Genomic DNA, 18,851 nt, shown 5'->3' on the forward strand with positions numbered 1-18,851 from the left:
AGGCGCAGACCCCACCGGGTACAGCAGAGCTGGGGTCAGGCGCAGACAACCCCTGGCAGGGTCCAGCTGAACCCGGATCAGGCACAGACAACCCCCGGCAGAATACAGCCGAACCCAGATAAGGCCAAGACAACTCCCCACAGGGTACAACCGAGGCCAGGCGCAGACAATCCCCGGCAGAGAACAGTCGAGGTCAGGAACACACAACCCCTGGCAGGGTCCAGCCAAGCCCGGATCAGGCACAGACAACCCCCCGCAGGGTCCAGCGGAGCCCGGGGCCAGGCACAGACAACCCCCGGCGGGGTCCAGCCAAACCCGGGGCCAGGCGCACACAACCCCCGGCGGGGTCCAGCCGAGCCCGGGCCAGGCGCAGACAGCCCCGGCGGGGTCCAGCCGAGCACACGGCCGGGTTCTGCGGGCACCTGCCTGGCACGTGGCGCGGGGACTCCGGCGATCCCGGCCCGGGCCGGTGCCTCCCCTGGCCCGGCAGGTGACGGGCGACCCCGCCCCGCAGCCCGGCCGGCCGCGGCTGACAGACAGCGCCGGGAGATACCACTGGCGGCGGGGGGCGCCGGCCCCGCTCGGCCGCCGGGCTGCCCCGCGCCGCCCCCCGCCTCCCGCCCCCCGCCGGCTGCGCCGCCCGCTCCGCCCGCCCCGCCCCGGCCCGGCGGGCGCGGCGGGGCCCGGGGGCGGGGCGGCGGCGGGCTCCCCCGCGCGGCGCGGGCGGTGGGTCGCTCCAGCCTGGCGGAGCGGGGCCGGCTCCGCGCTCCCTATGGCTCACTCGGCGGCGAGCGCGCGGCGCGTGTGTCTGCCTGCGCGGGGCCGGGCTGGCCGCATGGAGCCGCGGCCGCTGCCCCGCTAGCCCCGGCCGCCGCCCGCGCTCCCCGCGCCCGCCATGGCGCTGCTGGCCGGCTGCTGCCTGCTGCTGCTGCCGCTGCTGCCCCTGCTCGCCGCCGTGGAGGGTAAGTGCGGCCGGCCGGCCGGGGCGCCGGGGCTCGTGTGCAGGCGCCGCCCCGCTCCGCTCCGCTGGTGCAGGCGAGGCGCAGCCGCCTTTGCCGGGGGCAGGGGCCGTCGTGCCCCGCTCCGCAGCCGGGCCAGCGCCGGGCGCCCCCCGCGGCATGGGGACGGGTCCCCGGGAAGCGCTGCAGCGAGCCCCGGCCGGAGCCTCGGGGGCCCTGCAAAGTTTGCAGCCGAAGGGTGGAAGTGCGAAGCGAGGGATAGCGCTCGGGGCCGCCGCGGGGCTTGGGGGCAAGGACCCCGCTGGCGATGTGGAGCCGCTGGCCGGGGGGCTCTGGGCTGCAGCTGTCGGGCTTGGCTGCTGGCGCCTGGACCTTCCCAAACATGGCGTGAGGATGGAGTGAGCGTGTGGGGCACACAGGTCCCCCTCTCCCCATGCTCCCTGCCCATCTGCAGCGGCATCTGGCATGTGCCTTGCATGGCATTGCCAGCCTGATGCCTGTGTTCTGCCCTCTGCCCCCACCCCCATTAGCTGCCCGTGGCTCGGCGGGCACCCCGGAGTGGTGGCTGTGCAGTCTGTGAGAGATGCTCAGCGATCCTGGTCCTGGTGCCACACAGGCTGCCAACCTCAGCCTGGCGCTGGTGGGCCGGGAGAGGGTTTGGCACGTGCCTCTAGTGGGCCCTGGCACCTTCCTGGCTTCCAGAGCCTGAGATTGGCCCCTGGCGTGGGCTTTCGGGAGCCATGTTCTCTCCCGGCTGCGTTCTCCCCAGGCCGCGCAGGCTAGATGGCAGGTAGGGAGTTTGTGGAATGTGGGTGCGTTTGGAACATGCCGCCCGACGGGGAGACTCATTGTGGCAGCGCTGTCTGTGCACGGGATGAGGTGGGATTCATCTTGCTAGCCTGCCTATCTGAGCAGTGCATCCGTGCCCTCACACCGCTAGAGAGCAGGCCCTGTCGCCCAGGGAAGTACAACTGCACAGAACCCTGGGCTCCCGTCTCAGGGGCAGAGAGGAGCGCGAGGTCTCAGGCTGGACTCTGGCTCGTACCGGCTTGGTGAGAGCTTTGGGGGCAGCGAATGGAACGTGCGTTCAACGCAAGGGGTGACTGGATCCCTTGCTAGGCGGATGGATGGGTTTGTGTGGACGCCACTGGGTTTGGATGTCAAGACAAATGCCCGGAAGGGGCCTAGGCACTGCATTGGTGTGGGCTAGGGATGAGGCACTGTTGATTAAGTCGGAGTTTTGGGGAATGACTCATGGGTTGGCCAGCTATATGTAGTGATATTTACAATATGCGAGCTTGGCACAAATAGGACTATTTACATTGCAGTGGAGAGCACTAGCCAGCTATGCTGTGCAGACGAGCCCAGCATGTTTTTAATTATAGAGAGATGAGCGTGTTTGTAGGAACATCCATGTCCACGTCGGATGGCTGGCCTGATCAGATGGCAGTATTGGTGGTTGACAGCGGGATTCCTGCAAAGCCAGCCAGACCCGACACTGCTGACTACAGCAGGAGTGCCTGCTGCGTAGGCGGCTACAGCCATGGGAGGGGAGGGGGCTGGGCCTGTGCACAGGAGCTGGCTGACACCTCTGCCCCCACCCTCCTAGTGCAACCTCTCTGTGGCGGAGAAGAGCCCCATGCAGCCCCTCTGGCCAGCGCTAGGGGTCAGTAGCCCCACGTACCGTGGCGCTGCCTGGCCTGTAGGTCTCTGTCTCCATTTTCTAGAAGGAGCCAGAAACGCCAGATAACATGGGCGGCTTCCTGGTGCCTTGGCAGCGTCTGCCTGGGCGCGGAGTCAGGAACGTGCTGGGCTCAGGGGCTTTTCTCCCGTTATCTGGATCGCTCGGTAATGCAGACCTCAGGCTGTCGGCTTTGGGGTCTGACTGGCCTCGCATTAGTATCCCCACCCCATCTCTCCTGGGTGCTCCCTGATGTGTGTCCTCATCAAGGGGCTCTCAGCAGATGTTGTCCTGCCAGGGAGAGGCGCCACCCTGGGAGGTGGATCTGTTCTTTGGCCTGTTGTGTTGGTCCACGCATTACCCCAGATGTGCTTTAGTGTCACGCTCTGCCTGCCCAGTGGCCTATCCCACCCACCCCCAAACCCCTGCAGAGGAGCCAGCGCCTTTCCCTTTTTGCAGCGAAGGGCCCCCAAACCTCCCCAAGGGGGCTTTGCTCATGTCGGTTTGAAAGAGGGAAACAAGAAGCTTTTTGGGAAAGACGATCCTGGGCCTGGCTCCAAGTCATTGGGCCGGGCCTGGTCTCAGGCTCCTCTCCGAGACCCTGCCTGGAGCATGGAAATGAAACCGGAGCTGAGGCTGAGTCGTCTGCTCCTTTTCCATTTACTGTAGCAAGTGCCTTGTTCTCTCCACCTGAAGGAGGGTGTGGGGCTGTGGCACCTCACAGGTCAGCAGCTCCCATCCTCGCTTTGCAAAGCTGCACTCGGCAAATGCAGTGCTCCTTGCTGGCCAGCCCCCAGACTGCCGGACTGGAGGGGGCGAGGAGGGCTGCCAGTTTAAAAAGTCATTAAAATCATGGAGAGCCATGGGTGGGGGTGTGCTGGGTGGGGAGCGGGAGGAGGAGGGCCATAGGGGGAAGGGCTTGGACAGGGAAGTCTTGCTCTACTAAGGAATGGATGCTTGGCCTGCTGGGTGCTGAAAAGAGAAGGTCGGGGGGAGAAATGAGGGGCAAGGGGAGGGAGTCACAAACCAGCTGGACCTTAGAGCCTGAAACACAGTTGTGGGGGACAAAATGGGACAAATGTAACCTGGAGTCAGTGCGCTTCCTGTCGGACTCTCTGGGCCTCACACTGGATGTGAGCGTGTACTGGTGCTATGTAAGCTGCATCTCTTTGGCATTCAGTGGAGTGGAGAGGCGGGGAGAGGGGGCTCTCAGATGGATAGCTCATAGGCTGTGCTCTCCAGAGGCCTAGCTGCTTTCCATGCTGCTAGCCCCTTGCTTCCCCCCGATGGGCCAGCTTCACTCACGTGCTCGCCAGCTGAATGCCTGGTCGGTGTAAGTCACTCATGTTACGCTCTTGAGCTGCCCCCATCCCCGATGGATAATGTCCATGGCCTGTCAGGGCAGTCCTGGGCCTGGCCCGTGGTCCCACACACCTTCTGTGTGATGTTGTTTAGAATGGTAGAATTGAAAGGGACCACGGGAGGTCATCTAGTCCAGTCGCCTGCACTCATGGTGGGACTAAGTCTAGGTCGTGAGGATCCAGCATCATGTTCATGCAAGCGACCCCTAGCCCAGGCTGGCTCTGCCTCTGTGCTAGCAAAGCCTAGCCCAGAACTACTGCCCCTAAGCTGAATGCTGGCAAGGCAGAGCGATGGCTGGCTCGGGGTGCTGTGCTGCTTTCCTCCCTCCTTGAGTCACTCTTTTCCATGGTGGGAAGCCTGTCAGGCTGTGGCTCTGCCTTAACCAGTGTAGGAAGCTCAGATATTCATGTTTCAGTGCCTGTGTCTAATCCATTCTAGCCTCCCTTGCCTTGTGCGGGCTGGGCTTTTGGTAAGTCCCCCTGGTACTTACCTCTGCTCTATCAGGTTGGCTGAGCAAGTATGCCAGATCCACTGACACCGCAAATCAGTGTTAAGAGTCCTTCCTTACACTGGAGGCTCTGCAGGCGTCTCACTCCACCATATGTCTGAGTGACACCTCCTCAGCCCCTGCTCCCTAAATGTTCCACTGCTGCCTTCGCAGCTGCAAGGGCTCCTGGCTGTTTTTCCTTTTTCTCCAACAGGCAGGGCAAGACCTCTGGCTTATTTATGGGAGACTGTGTTGTCTAGTTGTTAGATCAGGGATCATCATCTAGGCTAGGAGACAAGACTCCTGGGTTCTATTCTCAGCTCTCATGTTGGGGAAGTCAGTGTTTCCTCATCTTTAAATAAGTGAAATAATACAGACCCCCATCCTGGGAGGCTTCACTAATTGATGTTGTAAGGTGCTTTGAGATCCTCTGATGAAAGTAAAAAGAGAATTCTGTCCCCACCAGTAATAGATATATACGTGTCTGTATTTACACACGCTTGAGCTAACTCCCCAAAGCTACACATAATTATGAGCAAAACTGTTGGGGAGAAAAGTGCAAAATGAGAAGTGTGTATGGAAATTAGGAGTTGTTTAAGAACACTTCGCTAGGTGCTCCAAAAGTCGCAGTATCTCAGCTGTGAAAAAAGGTGTTTTTTTTTTTTTTAATTTTAGAGGAAATGTGCAAAGAACAATAAAACATAAATCAGTGTGGGAAAAGGGGAGGTGAATGGCAGTGAATATAAAACAGAAGCTGAGAGATTGCAGGCAGCTGATAAGAGAAGCAAAAGGGATCCTCCCCATATCTGTGTCAGAGAGTTAGGGGTAACAAGGAGGCGTGTTCAAAATGTATCAGGAATGAAAGGAATCCTAAAAATAATGTGGATCCAATATTAGGTGGAGATGGCACCGTTGTCAATAATGGTGCAGAAAAGACAGAAGGATTCAGTAAATATTTCTGTCCTATATTACGAATCAGGTTGGATGATGTATCCATTGTGTACGATGATGTAGAAATACTTTTCCAAGGGTAATGAAAAGGATGTTCAGTAGCAGTGTCTACTAAAATTACACATTTTAAATTCAGCAGGGCCAGAAACCTTGCACCCAAGAGGTTTAAAAGAGTTGGCCAAGGAGCTCTTCATACCTTTGATTTTTACTTTTAATAACTTGCAGTGCTTGAGCGGTTGTAGAGGGCTAGAGGAAACGCAATATTGTTCCAACAAAATGTTAAAGGCTAAATGGGATAATCTGGGTAACTATAGGGTACTATTAGCCAGATATCGATGCTGGGCAAAAGAGTGGAACCGCTAACACCGAATTCTATCACTAACGAATCAAAAGATGGAAATATAATTAATACTAGTGCACATGGTTTCATGGAAAATAGATCTTGTCACACCACCTTGATATCATTCTTTGACAAGACACAAGTCTGGTTGATAAAGGCAATTGCATTGACTGAATATACTTGGAATTCTGTAAGGATTTAGCTCTGCCAGACATTCCAGTTTTAATTACGCCCCCTCCCCCGAAATGTGCAAAATAATTGCTGCCCATATTAGATGGATTAAAAATGGGCTAACGGACAGATCTCTAACTGCTATTGCTGATAGGGAATGATCCACATGGGGTGGTCCCAGTGGGGTCCTACAGGGCTTGGTTCTCAGCCTAAGGCTATTCAGTAATGCATCATTTTCCCTGCTTGGCGGAAGGGATGGTGAGCTAAGGGGGCACCTTGGGGTTCTGGTGAGGAGCAGCATGCGGGAGCCTGGCTGTGAACACAGCAAGGCCCTGGCATGCTGCTCAGCCAGGCCGAGGTGTCAAAGGCCTTGTCTACACAATACATACAATGTTTGCACTGTGTTGGTGTAGTGATTGTATCACCAAGTCCCTTGTGTAATACTGACTGTAGTGGCATATGTGTGCTTACAGTAGGATCACTATTTCTGTATGGAAAGAAGAATAGCTCCGCCGGTGGAAGGCACTTTTGTACCAATAAAACTGCATCTGCAGAGAAGTACTATAGGCAAACCTGTGTCAGTAGTACGCTCGCAAACCCCCGACTGACGCAAACGCAGGCCAGAGGTACATTGAAAATCTTGCGGGAGGGGAGGAAGTCGGTGACTTTCCTCTCCTGGCCTGTTGCGTCCCTCAGTTGCATTTGCCCTGGGGATCCTGAAAGAGATTCTCAGCAGGGACTGATCAACAGAGCGAGTGCTAGGACCCAGGCAGGGAGCAATGGGGTCATTTGTGGAGCATTCTGCCGTGGTTGGGATGCACTGTCCTCTACCATAGCCAGGGGGCGCTCTGGACTGTGGAGGGCAGCAGCAGAAATCGGCCAAATTTAGATGAACCTCCTGACATCTTGGTGCTGCTCAGCTGACCTGGCAGATTTTTTTGGGAAAAGAGGCTCTGATACTGCCTGCTTCTGGGTCAACCCCAGGGCTTGCTGGTCTTCAAGACCTATGGCTGCACGGGGAAGGGCAGGGCCATGGCAACTACTGGAGGTGGGGGAGACCCTATTTGGAGACTTTCCTGGCCCCAGAAAGGTTCCGTTCATAGCTCCCCTGAACCGGTTCTCCCCAGCCTTGCTGTAAGGAGGCCAAGTTGAAAGGCTCTGGGAGTCTGCAGGAGGTTCAGGAGGCCTTGTGGCTGCTTAGGGCCAGTGTTCTCTTCAGGCTCCTTGGGGGCCTGGGCCGCAGTGGAGTCAGTGGGAATTTCACTATTGGCTCTGATTGCAGCAGGCCTGGGCCCTCCGTTTGCTGATCCTGTGGGCCCAGGCAGAGGCCATCCAGCTCCTACCTTGCGGGCACTTGGAACACCGGGACTGAGCATGAGAACCACCCGGAAGGTGGAATAGGTGTGTGGGGGGAGCGCAGTTCCATAACTGCCTCCTCCAGGCCTTCAGGAATGGGTCTGCCTGTGGAGAAAGAGTTACGGGCTCTGGGTCTGGCTGGGGTTAGTACCTTTACCATGGAACTTGATAGGATGAGGTTTGCAAAACTCTTCATCACTCTGTGATCCCAGGCCAGCCCTCCCTAGGTGTCTGGCACATAGAGGCCCTGCTGGCTGCCTGCATTCCTTCCAGGCTGACTCCTCTCCCCTCCCTCCTTGGTAGGGTGGATGGTCTAGTAGATAAGGCAGGAGGCTGGGGCTTGGGAGACCTGGGATCCCTGCTCTGCCACAGACTTTCTGGGTGACCTTGGGTGAGTCTCTTAATCTGCCTCACTTCCTGTCTGTTCAATGGGGATAAGGCCCTTTGGGGTGTTGTGAAATTTAACTCCACTGACAATTGTGGGGTGCTCAGAGGATATGATGAGGCAGGCCAGGTAAGTACATAGAGAGCTTGAGCTCCTCTATTGGGGTCATCTCTTGCTGTGGCTGTTGCATCTGCCCTTTCCTGAGCCTCAGGCTGGTTTGCACGGTTACAATCTGCAGGGAGAGCATGGAGTGGGCTCAAATGCATAGGGCTATGAGGGACCCCCTACCCTGTCACTGGTTTGGGTCCCACCACAAGGGGAGAATGAACAAGGTGCTGCTTTTAGCACATAGGGAGTGAATGCTGCTCCCACTGACGGCCTTTTGACTGGGAATGGGAGTTCTGGGGCTAATTAATGATGTCCCTCCAGCCCACGGGAGGCTGCTTTTCCATCTTACCTGGCCTATGCATGTAGGAGTTTGTCTGGCACTTTGGGATGGAGCTGTGGAATGAAAGGCATTCTGGAAATGGATGGGTCCTAGGGTAATTACTCATCACTATCATCCTGGACTGCTGTTTACAATCTGTGCAGCTTCCCTGTAAAGGAGCAACCCAGTTCTCCCAGCTAGAACCAGTGCACAGGGCAGGAACCATACGTGGGAGAGGGGAGAGATAGCTCAGTGGTTTTAGCATTGGCCTGCTAAACCCAGGCTTGTGAGTTCAATCCTTGAGGGGGCCATTTGAGGATTGGTCCTGCTTTGAGCAGGGGGGTGGACTAGAAGTTCTCTTGAGGTCCCTTCCAACCCTAACAATCTATGATTCTATGACTCTGCCCCCCCCAACTCCCTTCAGTGGTATGTAAAGTGCATACGCTACACACCCCCTAGCATAGGTATAAATACGGTGTAGACGAAGAGGCACTGCTTACGTAACGAGTAAAGACACACTTGAACCCTGTGCCTATGTACCCTCCATTGCTGTCTCTGTTCCCAAGCAGTGTCTCCCCATCTATGCTGCTGCTTTTAGCTGTGCAGTGTCCCACTATTGGAGTTTTTACCACTGCAGATAATGGCTCTGATGGAAGGAGGCAGTGGGGAAAGGGTCCCAGCAGCCTTTCCCTGACACGTAATTCTTTCCCAGGTATCTGCCTGCTGGGTCTTGCCCACATACTCAGGGTCTAACTGATGGCCAGACTTGGGGTCAGGAAGGAATTTCCCCCTGGATCAGATTGGCAGAGACCCCGGGGGGTTTACGCCTTGTTCTGCAGCACAGGGCATGGGTCACTTGCAGGTTTCAACTAGTGTAAATGAATTCTTTGTAACTTAAAGTCTTTAAACCGTGATTTGAGGACTCCAGCAACTCAGCCAGAGTTCAGGGGTCTTTTATAGGAGTGGGTGGATGAGGTTCTGTGGCCTGCGATCTGCAGGAGGTCAGACTAGATAATCATGATGCTCCCTTCTTGACCTTTAAATCTACAAGTCTATGATCCAAAATGAAACTTGTAGACATTTTCAAATGGACATTTTTCAGAACTTTCTGTTCCACCAAACCTTTTGGTATTTTTGCCCTTTTGTCCCGACTCAGGACAAAAGTGAATTCCAAAATACCAGAGTTTTCCATGCCCCGAGTTTTCGACCAGTTGTGTTTATCACCAGACAATTGACTCCTCAGCCCTCACCCATCAGCCCCCCCACCGGGTGCGACCCCTGGGAGTGTGCTAGAGAACCAGGGTGACTGGGTTTCCTTGTACTGTACCTTGCTGTTGCCATGGCCTCTGTCTGTGTGCTTGCAAGGGTGACTGCTGTCATGGGAGGGCCTGTCACAGAGCAGAGCCCCCCTCTGGGCTCTCTTGGACACTCTCCCTTTGTCAGGGCGGTTTTGCTGGTATCTCTAATCTGAAGAGAAAGTCTTGGGCGCTGCCAGGCTGGGGTGGGCTTTGTGTGCAGAGTAGAGCTGCCAGCACAGCCGCTTGGTTCACCGGGTGCTCCCAGATCCCTTTATTATGGCTCCCTTCTCCTAGCGGTAACCCTCAGCCAAACAATTGGTAGAGGGGCAATATGCAAATAAGAGGGTGTCATCATAGTGCGGCAGTGGATGTGCTTCGCCTCTGATGTTTGCAGCCCCCTGAGCTCACTGCAGCTGATACTGGAGGTGCTGGGTCCTTTCTCCTGCCTCCTGAGGTCCTGGCTAGTGATTACAATGCATCATGCACCTGCAAAACCTCTGTCCGTCCCCCTGGAGAATGGCTCTGCGTGGGAGTGGCTCTGTACTCTTCCACCCTGTAGAGGGCTCTGGGGTGACGGGGCTGGGTCCTGGGAAGGGGTCTGTGTGCTCCAGCTAGTCTTCAGCCACACAAGCTCCATAAGAGAGGGTCTTTGTAGGCAGGGCAGAAACTGAGGCCCTACAGCCCCAGGGCAGGAAGTCACAAATTCATGTATGGCTCCGCACTGCCCCAGGGATGGGATTTGGCAGCCGACCCAAAAAAATCTGTTCTCCGCTCCGCTCGGTGAGAGGGTGGGTGGGTGTGGTGCTTCTTGCCTTGCGGTGAAAGTTGATTTCATTAAGGAAAAACGTTAGCAAGCTCCTGAATGCTGAAGGGGAACGGTGATTTCAGAGTGATCAAAACCCACTGTTTATTGTGGGGTGAGGGGTGAGCCCAGCGCGCACACCACGTAGGCCCTTGCAGTGAGTGGCAGGGCTTGTGGTGGAATGGCCACGCCCTGATCCACTCATCCTACACCACTTCACAACAGTGCTAAATTTCCTATTACCTTGAGCATGTAGAGGGTCGATCCTACACGTGTGTGGACAGCAAGAGATGTGTGCGTTTTGGTCAGTTGGTCCAGTCTACAAGGACTGTCAGTGTGTGTGTAGTCTGCAAGGTGTGTGTGTGTTGCTGCTCCTGCCTGGGTGCAGGGTGTGAAAGGGCAGCCACTTGCCACATCTGGAGAAAGTCCGCTCTAGTGGTTAGAGCAGGGTACAGGGTGGGAGCCTGGGTTCCCAACTCTGCCACTGAATCATTGTGAGACCTCGGGAGAGCTACGTCCCCTGTCTGGGCCTCAGCTTGGGCCTCTGTAAAATGAGCCTGGTGCTGACCCAGAGTGCCTGGAGCTCTCTGGGTGGAAGATGGCAGATAGGTGCCCAGTGTAATCTGCAGGGCTAATGTTGCCCTTCCCCTGCTCAGGGACCTCCTGTGCCTATAAAGTGACAGGCAGAACCAGTGATGGAGAGTCATGAGGAGGAGGAGAGGAGGGAGGCAGCCAACTGGTGTGCACTGGAGCTGGCTGCCTTCACTCCGCCACCCTGCGAGCCAGCTGGCAGCAGGGCCCTGTGTATGGTGGCCAGGAGCAGGCACTCAACCCTCGCAGTGCGGTCTCCTCGGCCTGTACTGGGATGGAGAGTGGGAGAATGGGAGCCCCTTGAGTAGGATGCATTGTGCTTGGGGAACCGGCCCTGTGTGCTTGGATGGAGCAGAGTGGTGACAGTGTCTGGCTACAAAGCCAAGTGCAGGTCTGCTCCTGGCTGGAGCCATTTGTGTTTTATTAATGACCAGAAGCTGTTGGATCCACTCTGCTTGGCAACCCCCGACCCATCAGAGGTTCCTTCCTGAGTTCGTGGATCAAGAGCGTGAAGGAGGGAGGGTGGGAGCACAGAGATCCAGCAAGAGGGGGCGCTGGGACCTGAGCATACCCATGCCCCTCTGGTGGAGTCGTCGTCTCTGCATAGAGATCTCTCACATAAGGACAGTGAGTGCCCCCATGCATCCCCTGGGCACTGTGGGAGCAAAGCAAGTGGGGGGACTGTCGGGTTGAATGCATAGGGCTTTGTGCCCCTGTATTGCCACTTGGCTTCTGAGCAGGCAACGTCGCTGCTCCTGCCAGCAGCTGCCTGGGTACCCCCAGTTCCAGGGGCATGGCAGGCTGCTTTCCAGGGGCTTTATACTGGGCCTGGGCATGGCCAGAGCCTCGTCCTGCTGGGGTCACTGCAGATCAAGACTTGCCTAACGCACCAAGCCAGGCCGGAGGAGCCTTTTATGTCTGAGCAGATTATCCTTCCCAGCCTGCAGGAGGGGGCTGGGAAATCCTGGCTGCGAATGAGGTAATGAGCACTGCAGCCAGTTCTCAGGGCTCCAGGCAGAGCAAAGGGCGGTTCTGAGCTGGGGCAGTCGGTGTGGAGATCAGGGAGTGACTGGCTGGCTGCAGCAGGGACAGGGAAGAGCTGCCTGTGATGAGAGAATAGCCTTATCGGTCCTGAATGCAGCCAGATCCCAGGAAACCAGCCAATACGTTCAGTGTCGCGCTGGCTCCAGCAGTGCCCCTGTGGTTGAGGTCACAGAGCAGCCTGCGCTCTGAGCCCTGCTGGGCCAGCGTTTCCCGGTTCGGTAGCTACCCAGAGGAGGATTTATCTGGCGAGTCAAGCGGTGGATAAAACCACTCCAGGGTTCAGAAGCATGTCCATGATACATTCCCCAGAAGGCGCACAGCCAGGATGGGTCCCCTGTGTGTTGGGCACTGCCAGGTCCCAGTGAACAAGGGGTTAATTCCTTGTCTGTCCCAGGTACTGTACATCTGGGCTGCTCGAGAGACGGGGGGGCCTTTGGGGACATCACGCTCCACCCAGGGGTCACGGAGTGGATCCAAGCCCCAGGAGGCAACGTGTCCATTTGCTGGTCACCTCACTTTTTTTTTTCCTCCCTGTCCTTCACCTGGATGCCAAGGAGAAGCCCTTGCTGACCGGGACTGTGTCTCTCTTGCATTATTTCCCCAGTTTAGTGTTGCTCTGTGGACGGGAAACCAAGACACAGGGAGCTGCCTGGCCCGCAGGGAGTCGGGGACAGTGTGGGGATTAGAACCCAGGAGATCTGACCCAGTTCTCTTGCTCTGCTCTTCTTGCACCATCCATGCCTCCTGTGACCAAACAGAGCAGGGACAACAATGTCGAGGGTGCTGGACGGAGCTTCATTGCTGCTCTGTTAAAATTGCTGGGGTCTGCTTCCTGCTCCGCCATCTCCTTCCCTGGCTATGTCAGAAGGTTCCTGGCACTGCCTCCAGTGTCCCCAGACTTGCGTGCTGAGTGGGGCGCTGATCTCAGGTCTGGGGGAAGGCACCCCTTTCCAAGAGTGAGATCTACGAACAGCTTTAACCAATCGGAAAGGAAAAGCTGGAGGGGAGTGTATCTTGGCAGCCCTGGGTCGTCAACCCAGGCAGGTCACTTCCATTTTGGCGTCCCCATAGGAGCGGAAGGACGGGGACATTCTGTGGTCTCCAGACTGCCCAGTGACCACCGTTATAAGTGGCAGACAGGAGTAAAAGCCGGGAGCTTCTGGGGCCCAGCCCAATGTCTGTCCCTAGGCCTTCCTGCCTCTCCTGGCTACCACCCAGTTCCTGGGCAGTTCTGGGTCCACTGCAGGCCCAGCGTGAGAAACCAATGCTGGCCTGCTCTGGATCTTGGCAAGGGGTGAGGCTGAAGCAGTGATCCTGCTCCCCCTTTTGCCCTGCCCTTGGTACTGCTCAGATCCTCAGAGAAGGGCCTGGGAAGCTGTGCCTGAAGCCCCAGCCTCCCCTTTCATCTCTGAATCTCACCAGCAAATACACACAGCATCTGATGCAAAGTCAACTCGAGTCTCTGCATTGCCCTCAGAGAGCTTTGGCTGGGCTCGAAAGCCCACACCCTCGCAGGGATTTAGGCACATTGCTTCTGTCGCTTGCACTGGGATTTAGGAGTCTGGCCCAGATCCTCGAGGTGTTTAAAGTGCCTGCTAGTAAATGGAGCAAGGCCCTGGCTGGTTCAGCCTCTCCCCGTATGGAGATCCTGGGGATCAGGGTGGTTCCGGATGGGGACTCCCCCACGCCCGCCCTTCCAGCTGGCCAGTGTTGCCAGCCTGGTTCCTGGAGAGCAGCCGGCTGCGTCACCAACGTTGCTGCTGGCTTGCGTTCAGCACTTCCTCTAGGAGCAGCACTTGGCTGCCAGGAAAAATCTCTGGGGAGACATCTGCTTTCTAGCAACTTCCCTGAGGCAAGAGAACAGTCTGAAGCCAGGCGGTTGCTGTCCTGGTCCCTCTACCTGCTGCACCTTCTCTCCATTCCACAAAGCTTTGTGTGCCCGTCTCTGCTCTGTTGGCAGGGCTGGGGGAACACCTGGACCGGGAAGAGGGTGCTCTGTCCACCAGGTGTTTCATGGCTGTTGCTATGCCCACCTGTGTCACGGCAGTGAGGTGTCCATGCAGATGGAGCAGACCCCTCTGTGCAGAGCCCACTGCCAGCACCAGACGGCTGCTATAGGGAACAGCTTGCTCTTTGTTGTAGCCCGAACTCCACATAGGAGCTCTGGGCTTAGCAGTGCAAGCCTGGAGCATGTTGGCAGAGGGGTCTCCGTTATGCAGAGCTCTGGGTTCCCACTATGGTGAGGTTGGAGGGACTCACCCTGGGGCCTGGCCAGGTCTAGCTTGTAGCCATAGTAGGGGTCCGGTGGGCAGAGGTCCCTGGGCTTTGATTTCAGCCCAGCAGTGAAACAGCCACTGCAGAGAGGGCCAAGTGCTTGATGGTACTGGAGCAGGGGATTGAAATGCTACCCTTCCCCCTCCCAGCTCCCTCCTCCGGCAACCTGCCTGCCTGCTGAATCTGCACCCCGGCGCTCCCCTCGCTCCTCATCCCAGCCCAGAGCGCCATGCCAGAGCGCCCATGGACTGTATTGGGTACGGGGGCTGGTGGGGTCAGCATGTGCTGTGCCTCTGGAGCACCCTGGGGGGCTGTATTGGGTGCTGGGGTAGGGGGCTTGTCAGCATGTGCTGTGATGTCGGAATGCTCCCGGGGGCTATATTGGGTATAGGGGGAGGGGGGCCAGCGTGTGTTGTGATGTCAGAGTGCCCCAGGGGGCAGTATTGGGTATCGGGGAAAGGGGGGTGTCAGCATGTGCCGTGCTGTCAGAGCGCCCTGGGGGGCTGCATTGGGTACAGGGGGAATTTCTCAGCATGTGCTGTGCTGTCAGGGCACCCCGGGGAGCTGTACTGGGTACGGGGGAGGGCTGTCAGTGTGTGCTATACTGTCAGAGCGCACCAGGGGGCTGTATTGGGTACCAGGGTGGGGGGGGTCAGCATGTGCAGTGGTGTCAGAGTTCCCCCTGGGCTGTATTGGGTACCCGGGGGGGGGGAGTCAGTGTGTGCTATGCTGTCAGTGCCCCCTGGGCTGTATTGGGTACGGGGGGAGTTTCTCAGTGTGTGCCTTGGTGTCAGAGCGCCCTGGGGGGCTGTATTGTTTGTTTTTTACTCTCCAGAGTGCAGCTTGGTTGGACAGTTGCTCTGATGGTTCGAGGTGGTGTTCTCTGGGGGCATAGGCGGTGGTGGGAGGAGAGTGAGAGCAGGGCAGTTTGTGTGTCTGGGGAGCTGTATAGATGCAGAGGCGAGGGAGGGTGAGAATGTTTGGGAATGACTGGGATGCAGGTCCCTGTATCTGACTGAAGCCTAGGTCAATCTGTCTCGAGTGCCGAGGGAGACGAATGGGCCATGTCTGCCCTTCAGCCTGTGCGTGTGGCATGGTGTGATGGAGTGAGAGAATGTGGGAAGAGGATTTGGGCTCTCAGCAGGGCAAAGCAGGCTGGGCCATGCTGCGTAAGTGGAGCCTGGTGAGGTGCTGCTTGCTGCCATCCTGAGGCGTGGCAACAAAGGTAGCCTGTGGAGCTGGGCTTGCCCAGCATTGGCAGGTGTGGAAGGAGAGCGCTTGAGGGCTGAAATCGCTGCAAAGGAGTGGGATGTTGCTCCAGGAAAGCAGAGAATGCCTAAGCATCTCGCCCAGCCTCCGTGAGTGGCTGCGGGCTGAGGGTGGGGATATGGAAAATGCAGCTAGTCCCACACAGTTAGTTCCTCTTCACTCCTGCATGTGGCCCAGGCCTTGTATGCACTACGATTTGACCTTGTGTTAGTTCGCACATGTTTGCTAACTCCAGTTAAGAGTGCACCTTTTTTCTTAGGGGAGATGTACCCTGAGTGGGTAACACGCAGAGAAATCAGGGCCGATTCTCATCCTGCTACATCAGAGTAAACCTGGAGTAACTCCAGGGGAGTCCCTCTGCATTTACATCACCTCGCTGATCCCAGAACTGGTCCTTTCACCAAGGCATGTGTACGTGTGCAGGCACACACACCTTGGCACGGCTGGCTGCATCTGCTTTCTGCTTGCTTGAGGCTGTGTGTAAATCCTCTTTGGGGTGCAGGAGAGCTGCCTGCGTTCTTAGCCCCGCTGGGCTCAGCCTTGCCTGCACCCGTGGCTCTCTGCACCTCTAGCTTACCTGACGTCTCAGTGGGGAGGCCATGTGCTAGCTCCGTTTTCCGAACTCCTGCCATGCTCACACTGTCTTCGTGCAGCTCTGCTGAGCTGTGGGAGACTGCATGCTGCATCCAGAGCAAGACGCACAGCTGGGTGCCCTGCGTCCCCACGCACGGAGCTCCTGCTGGGGTAGTCAGCTGTGCCGGGCCCCTGCTACAGTCTGTGCGGCAAGGCAGAAGTTGAGCCTGCGCTGTGCTCAGGCAGTGTGAACTGGGTCAGGAACCACGGCAACTCCCTTCCTCTGAAGGGCTGCTCCATGCAGGTGCTCAGTGAACTCTGCTCCGGTGGGTGCTGGGGGTCAGGGAATCTGTTTTTGAATCTGGCCTAATTCTGCTTGTGGAAGGCAGTGATGCCGCTGCAGGGCCATGAGAGCCAGTGCCACCAGGTGGGACAGGGAGATGAATGCTTTCCCCCAGCTGGGCAGCCTCTCTTGCTTGGACTGGCTGTGGCTTTGTGCCCTCAGCAGAATCACAGCCAGCCCCTGTGCAGCTGAGGCTGGGCCTGTCTCCTCTCCCCAGCCCAGCGTGGACAAATGTGGAAAGTATTTTGAGTGGGTGTGTGGGAAGCCCAGGGCTTTATGGAGCAGTGGGATCAGCTCCCTGGTGAAGAGCGGTGGGCTGGGAAAGCCCCTGCCAGTGAGTAAAGGGTTAGCAGGCTGGCAGCAGCTTGTGCCAGAGCTGCATGATTGTTTCTGTGCTGAGGGACACAGGCTAGTGGATCAGGAACGGACAGTGACTGTGGCTCTCCTGACTTTGAGGAGGCCTTGGATACAGGCCGTGAGTGATATTTTCATTTGTAAACTGGAGCCGTCTGGGCAAGGATGCACACGCTGCTGGATAACAGTGCCAGAAGGAGCGACTCGTGGTGTTCCTGGAGTAATGAAGGGATTGGTGTCTGGCTGGTGGGAAGCATCAGGTGGGCACTGCAGGGGTCTGTTCTGTATCCAGTATTGTCATAAACGCACTGGCTGATGGACAGTAAATGGGTTCATTGATGGCACAAGCCAAGAGCAATGACAGCACTTAGGTCAGGACAACTTATTTCCCTTCCGATCAGCTGCTTTTCTCTGAGATGTCAGGTCAGCTGGCCTGCCCCCAAACCTACACTGTCCTGCCCCTGTTTTAGGCTGTTGCTTTACTCTGGAGCTTGCTGGTCTGTTCCTGTGTCTCATTGCTGTAAGTGATGGGTCTGCTGCTTTGGAGTGATAGGAGGGGCTGCTTCTCCCCCTCTCTCTCCCCCCAGCTTCCAGTGACTGTCATCTGAGCTGCCTCCATGCATGGGGGGCAAAGGAACCCAAAGCCATCTGGCCTGGGTCATTAGGTGCAGTCTCCAGAGACAGCACTGCTGTCCATACTGGTCTTGCTGGTGTGGATCGAAGGCTGACCTCAGGGGAAGGGTCTTCAGCCCTGGAGAGGGAGTGGTGGTGGAACACGAATGTCACTCCTCCGATCTCCGGAGTGCTGGCCAGACAGGCCCAGGGCTCACAATGGACAGAATTGAATATGACTCAGTAAGTTGTTGCTGTCATTAGAAGGGCAGATGTTGCTTTGGGTTTTAATAAAAGGCTTACTCCCCATCTCCAGATCGCTCTCAGGGTGCAGTCTGGCTTCCTGTTTCTGCTAGCGGCTGGTCCCTGGTGCTCGGGGCAGGAGAAAATTCCCCAGAGCTGGCCTGTCTGTATTTCCTATTTACCCACTTTTCATTCTGCCTCTGTTTCTTTGCTTTCCTTTATCGATAGCTCTCTTCAAACTCGGGAAGCAGAGACGGAGGTTCTCCCATGAGAGAAGGAGCAAAAATCTCATTCTGACCTGATGTCAAACTCTTTGCTTTTTGACTGAATGTTTGCCAGGAGATTTCACTGTGACTGACACCTGTTCTGGCTGCAGATTGACAGCTTTCGATAAATACAGATCTCCTGGAAATGCTGAATTGACTGTCAGCTGCTTCCACTTGTCACCTGCGTTTCTGCTAATATGGAGCTTGAACAGCTTAGAAAGGCTGTGATATTACCCCTCTGTGCATGGCGGTGGCCTGGGGGGCTGCCAGCTTCCTGGGCTAGGGATAGAGTGCTGCCAGCCCTTCTGTAGTAGGGTGCAGAAGTGTCGAGGCAACACCAGTGCCAGGGGAGGCTTCCTACGCTAACAGAGGAGCGCAGGCACTAAGGGGCAGGCCTGTTCCTCTGGACTGAGCGCTGGTGAGTCGCAAGCACCATGAGTTCCAGGTCCCTTTCTGGCAGGAGCCCAGAGCACTAACATGGCAGAGTGCAGGTGGGGTGATGTTATTGTGGCTTTAAGAGGATGAACAGTCTCCAGGGTGACCAGTTTCAGAGTGGTAGCCATGTTAGTCTGTGTCAGCAAAAACAGCAAGGAGTCCTTGTGGCACCTTAGAGATTAATACATTTATTTGGGCATAAGCTTTCGTGGGCTAAAACCCACTTCATCAGGTGCATGGAGTGGAAAATACAGAAGGAAGATAGATATTGCGCACACACACAGAGACCATGAAAAGATGGGGGTTGCCTTACCTGACCCCCCACTGGATAAGGCAGCTCCCATCTTTTCATGTACTGTTACATATATCTTCCTACTGTATTTTCCATTCTATGCATCTGATGAAGTGGGTTCTAGCCCACGAAAGCTTGTGCCCAAATAAATTCGTTAGTCTCTATGGGGCCACAGGTACAACTCATTGTTTTTAATCTCCAGGGTGTGAGAGCTGACATGGGGAGCAGGCACCTGGTTTTAGGTTAGACTGGCCAGAGTTCAGATGCTCTGTATGTGCAGTAGGAAAGCATTTAATAAAGACTGTGGTTAAATTACTAGCAATGAATGATGTAAAA

General features: G+C 56.4%; 1 protein-coding gene across 4 annotated transcripts in view; it reads left to right on the forward strand.

Moving 5' to 3' along the window:
* The first annotated feature begins 889 nt into the window (after window positions 1–889).
* Window positions 890–18,851, forward strand: part of EPHB2 (EPH receptor B2) — a 252,580-nt gene continuing 234,618 nt past the window's right edge. For all 4 annotated transcript variants that reach the window (XM_030537589.1, XM_030537591.1, XM_030537590.1 and 1 more), the window contains exon 1: window positions 890–962. In XM_030537589.1, coding sequence (XP_030393449.1) covers window positions 896–962 — 67 coding nt within the window. In that variant the 5' untranslated portion in view covers window positions 890–895. The remainder of the gene's footprint in view (window positions 963–18,851) is intronic.

Source organism: Gopherus evgoodei, chromosome 18, assembly GCF_007399415.2.
Source record: "Gopherus evgoodei ecotype Sinaloan lineage chromosome 18, rGopEvg1_v1.p, whole genome shotgun sequence".
In the NCBI taxonomy this organism is placed as follows: domain Eukaryota; kingdom Metazoa; phylum Chordata; order Testudines; family Testudinidae; genus Gopherus; species Gopherus evgoodei.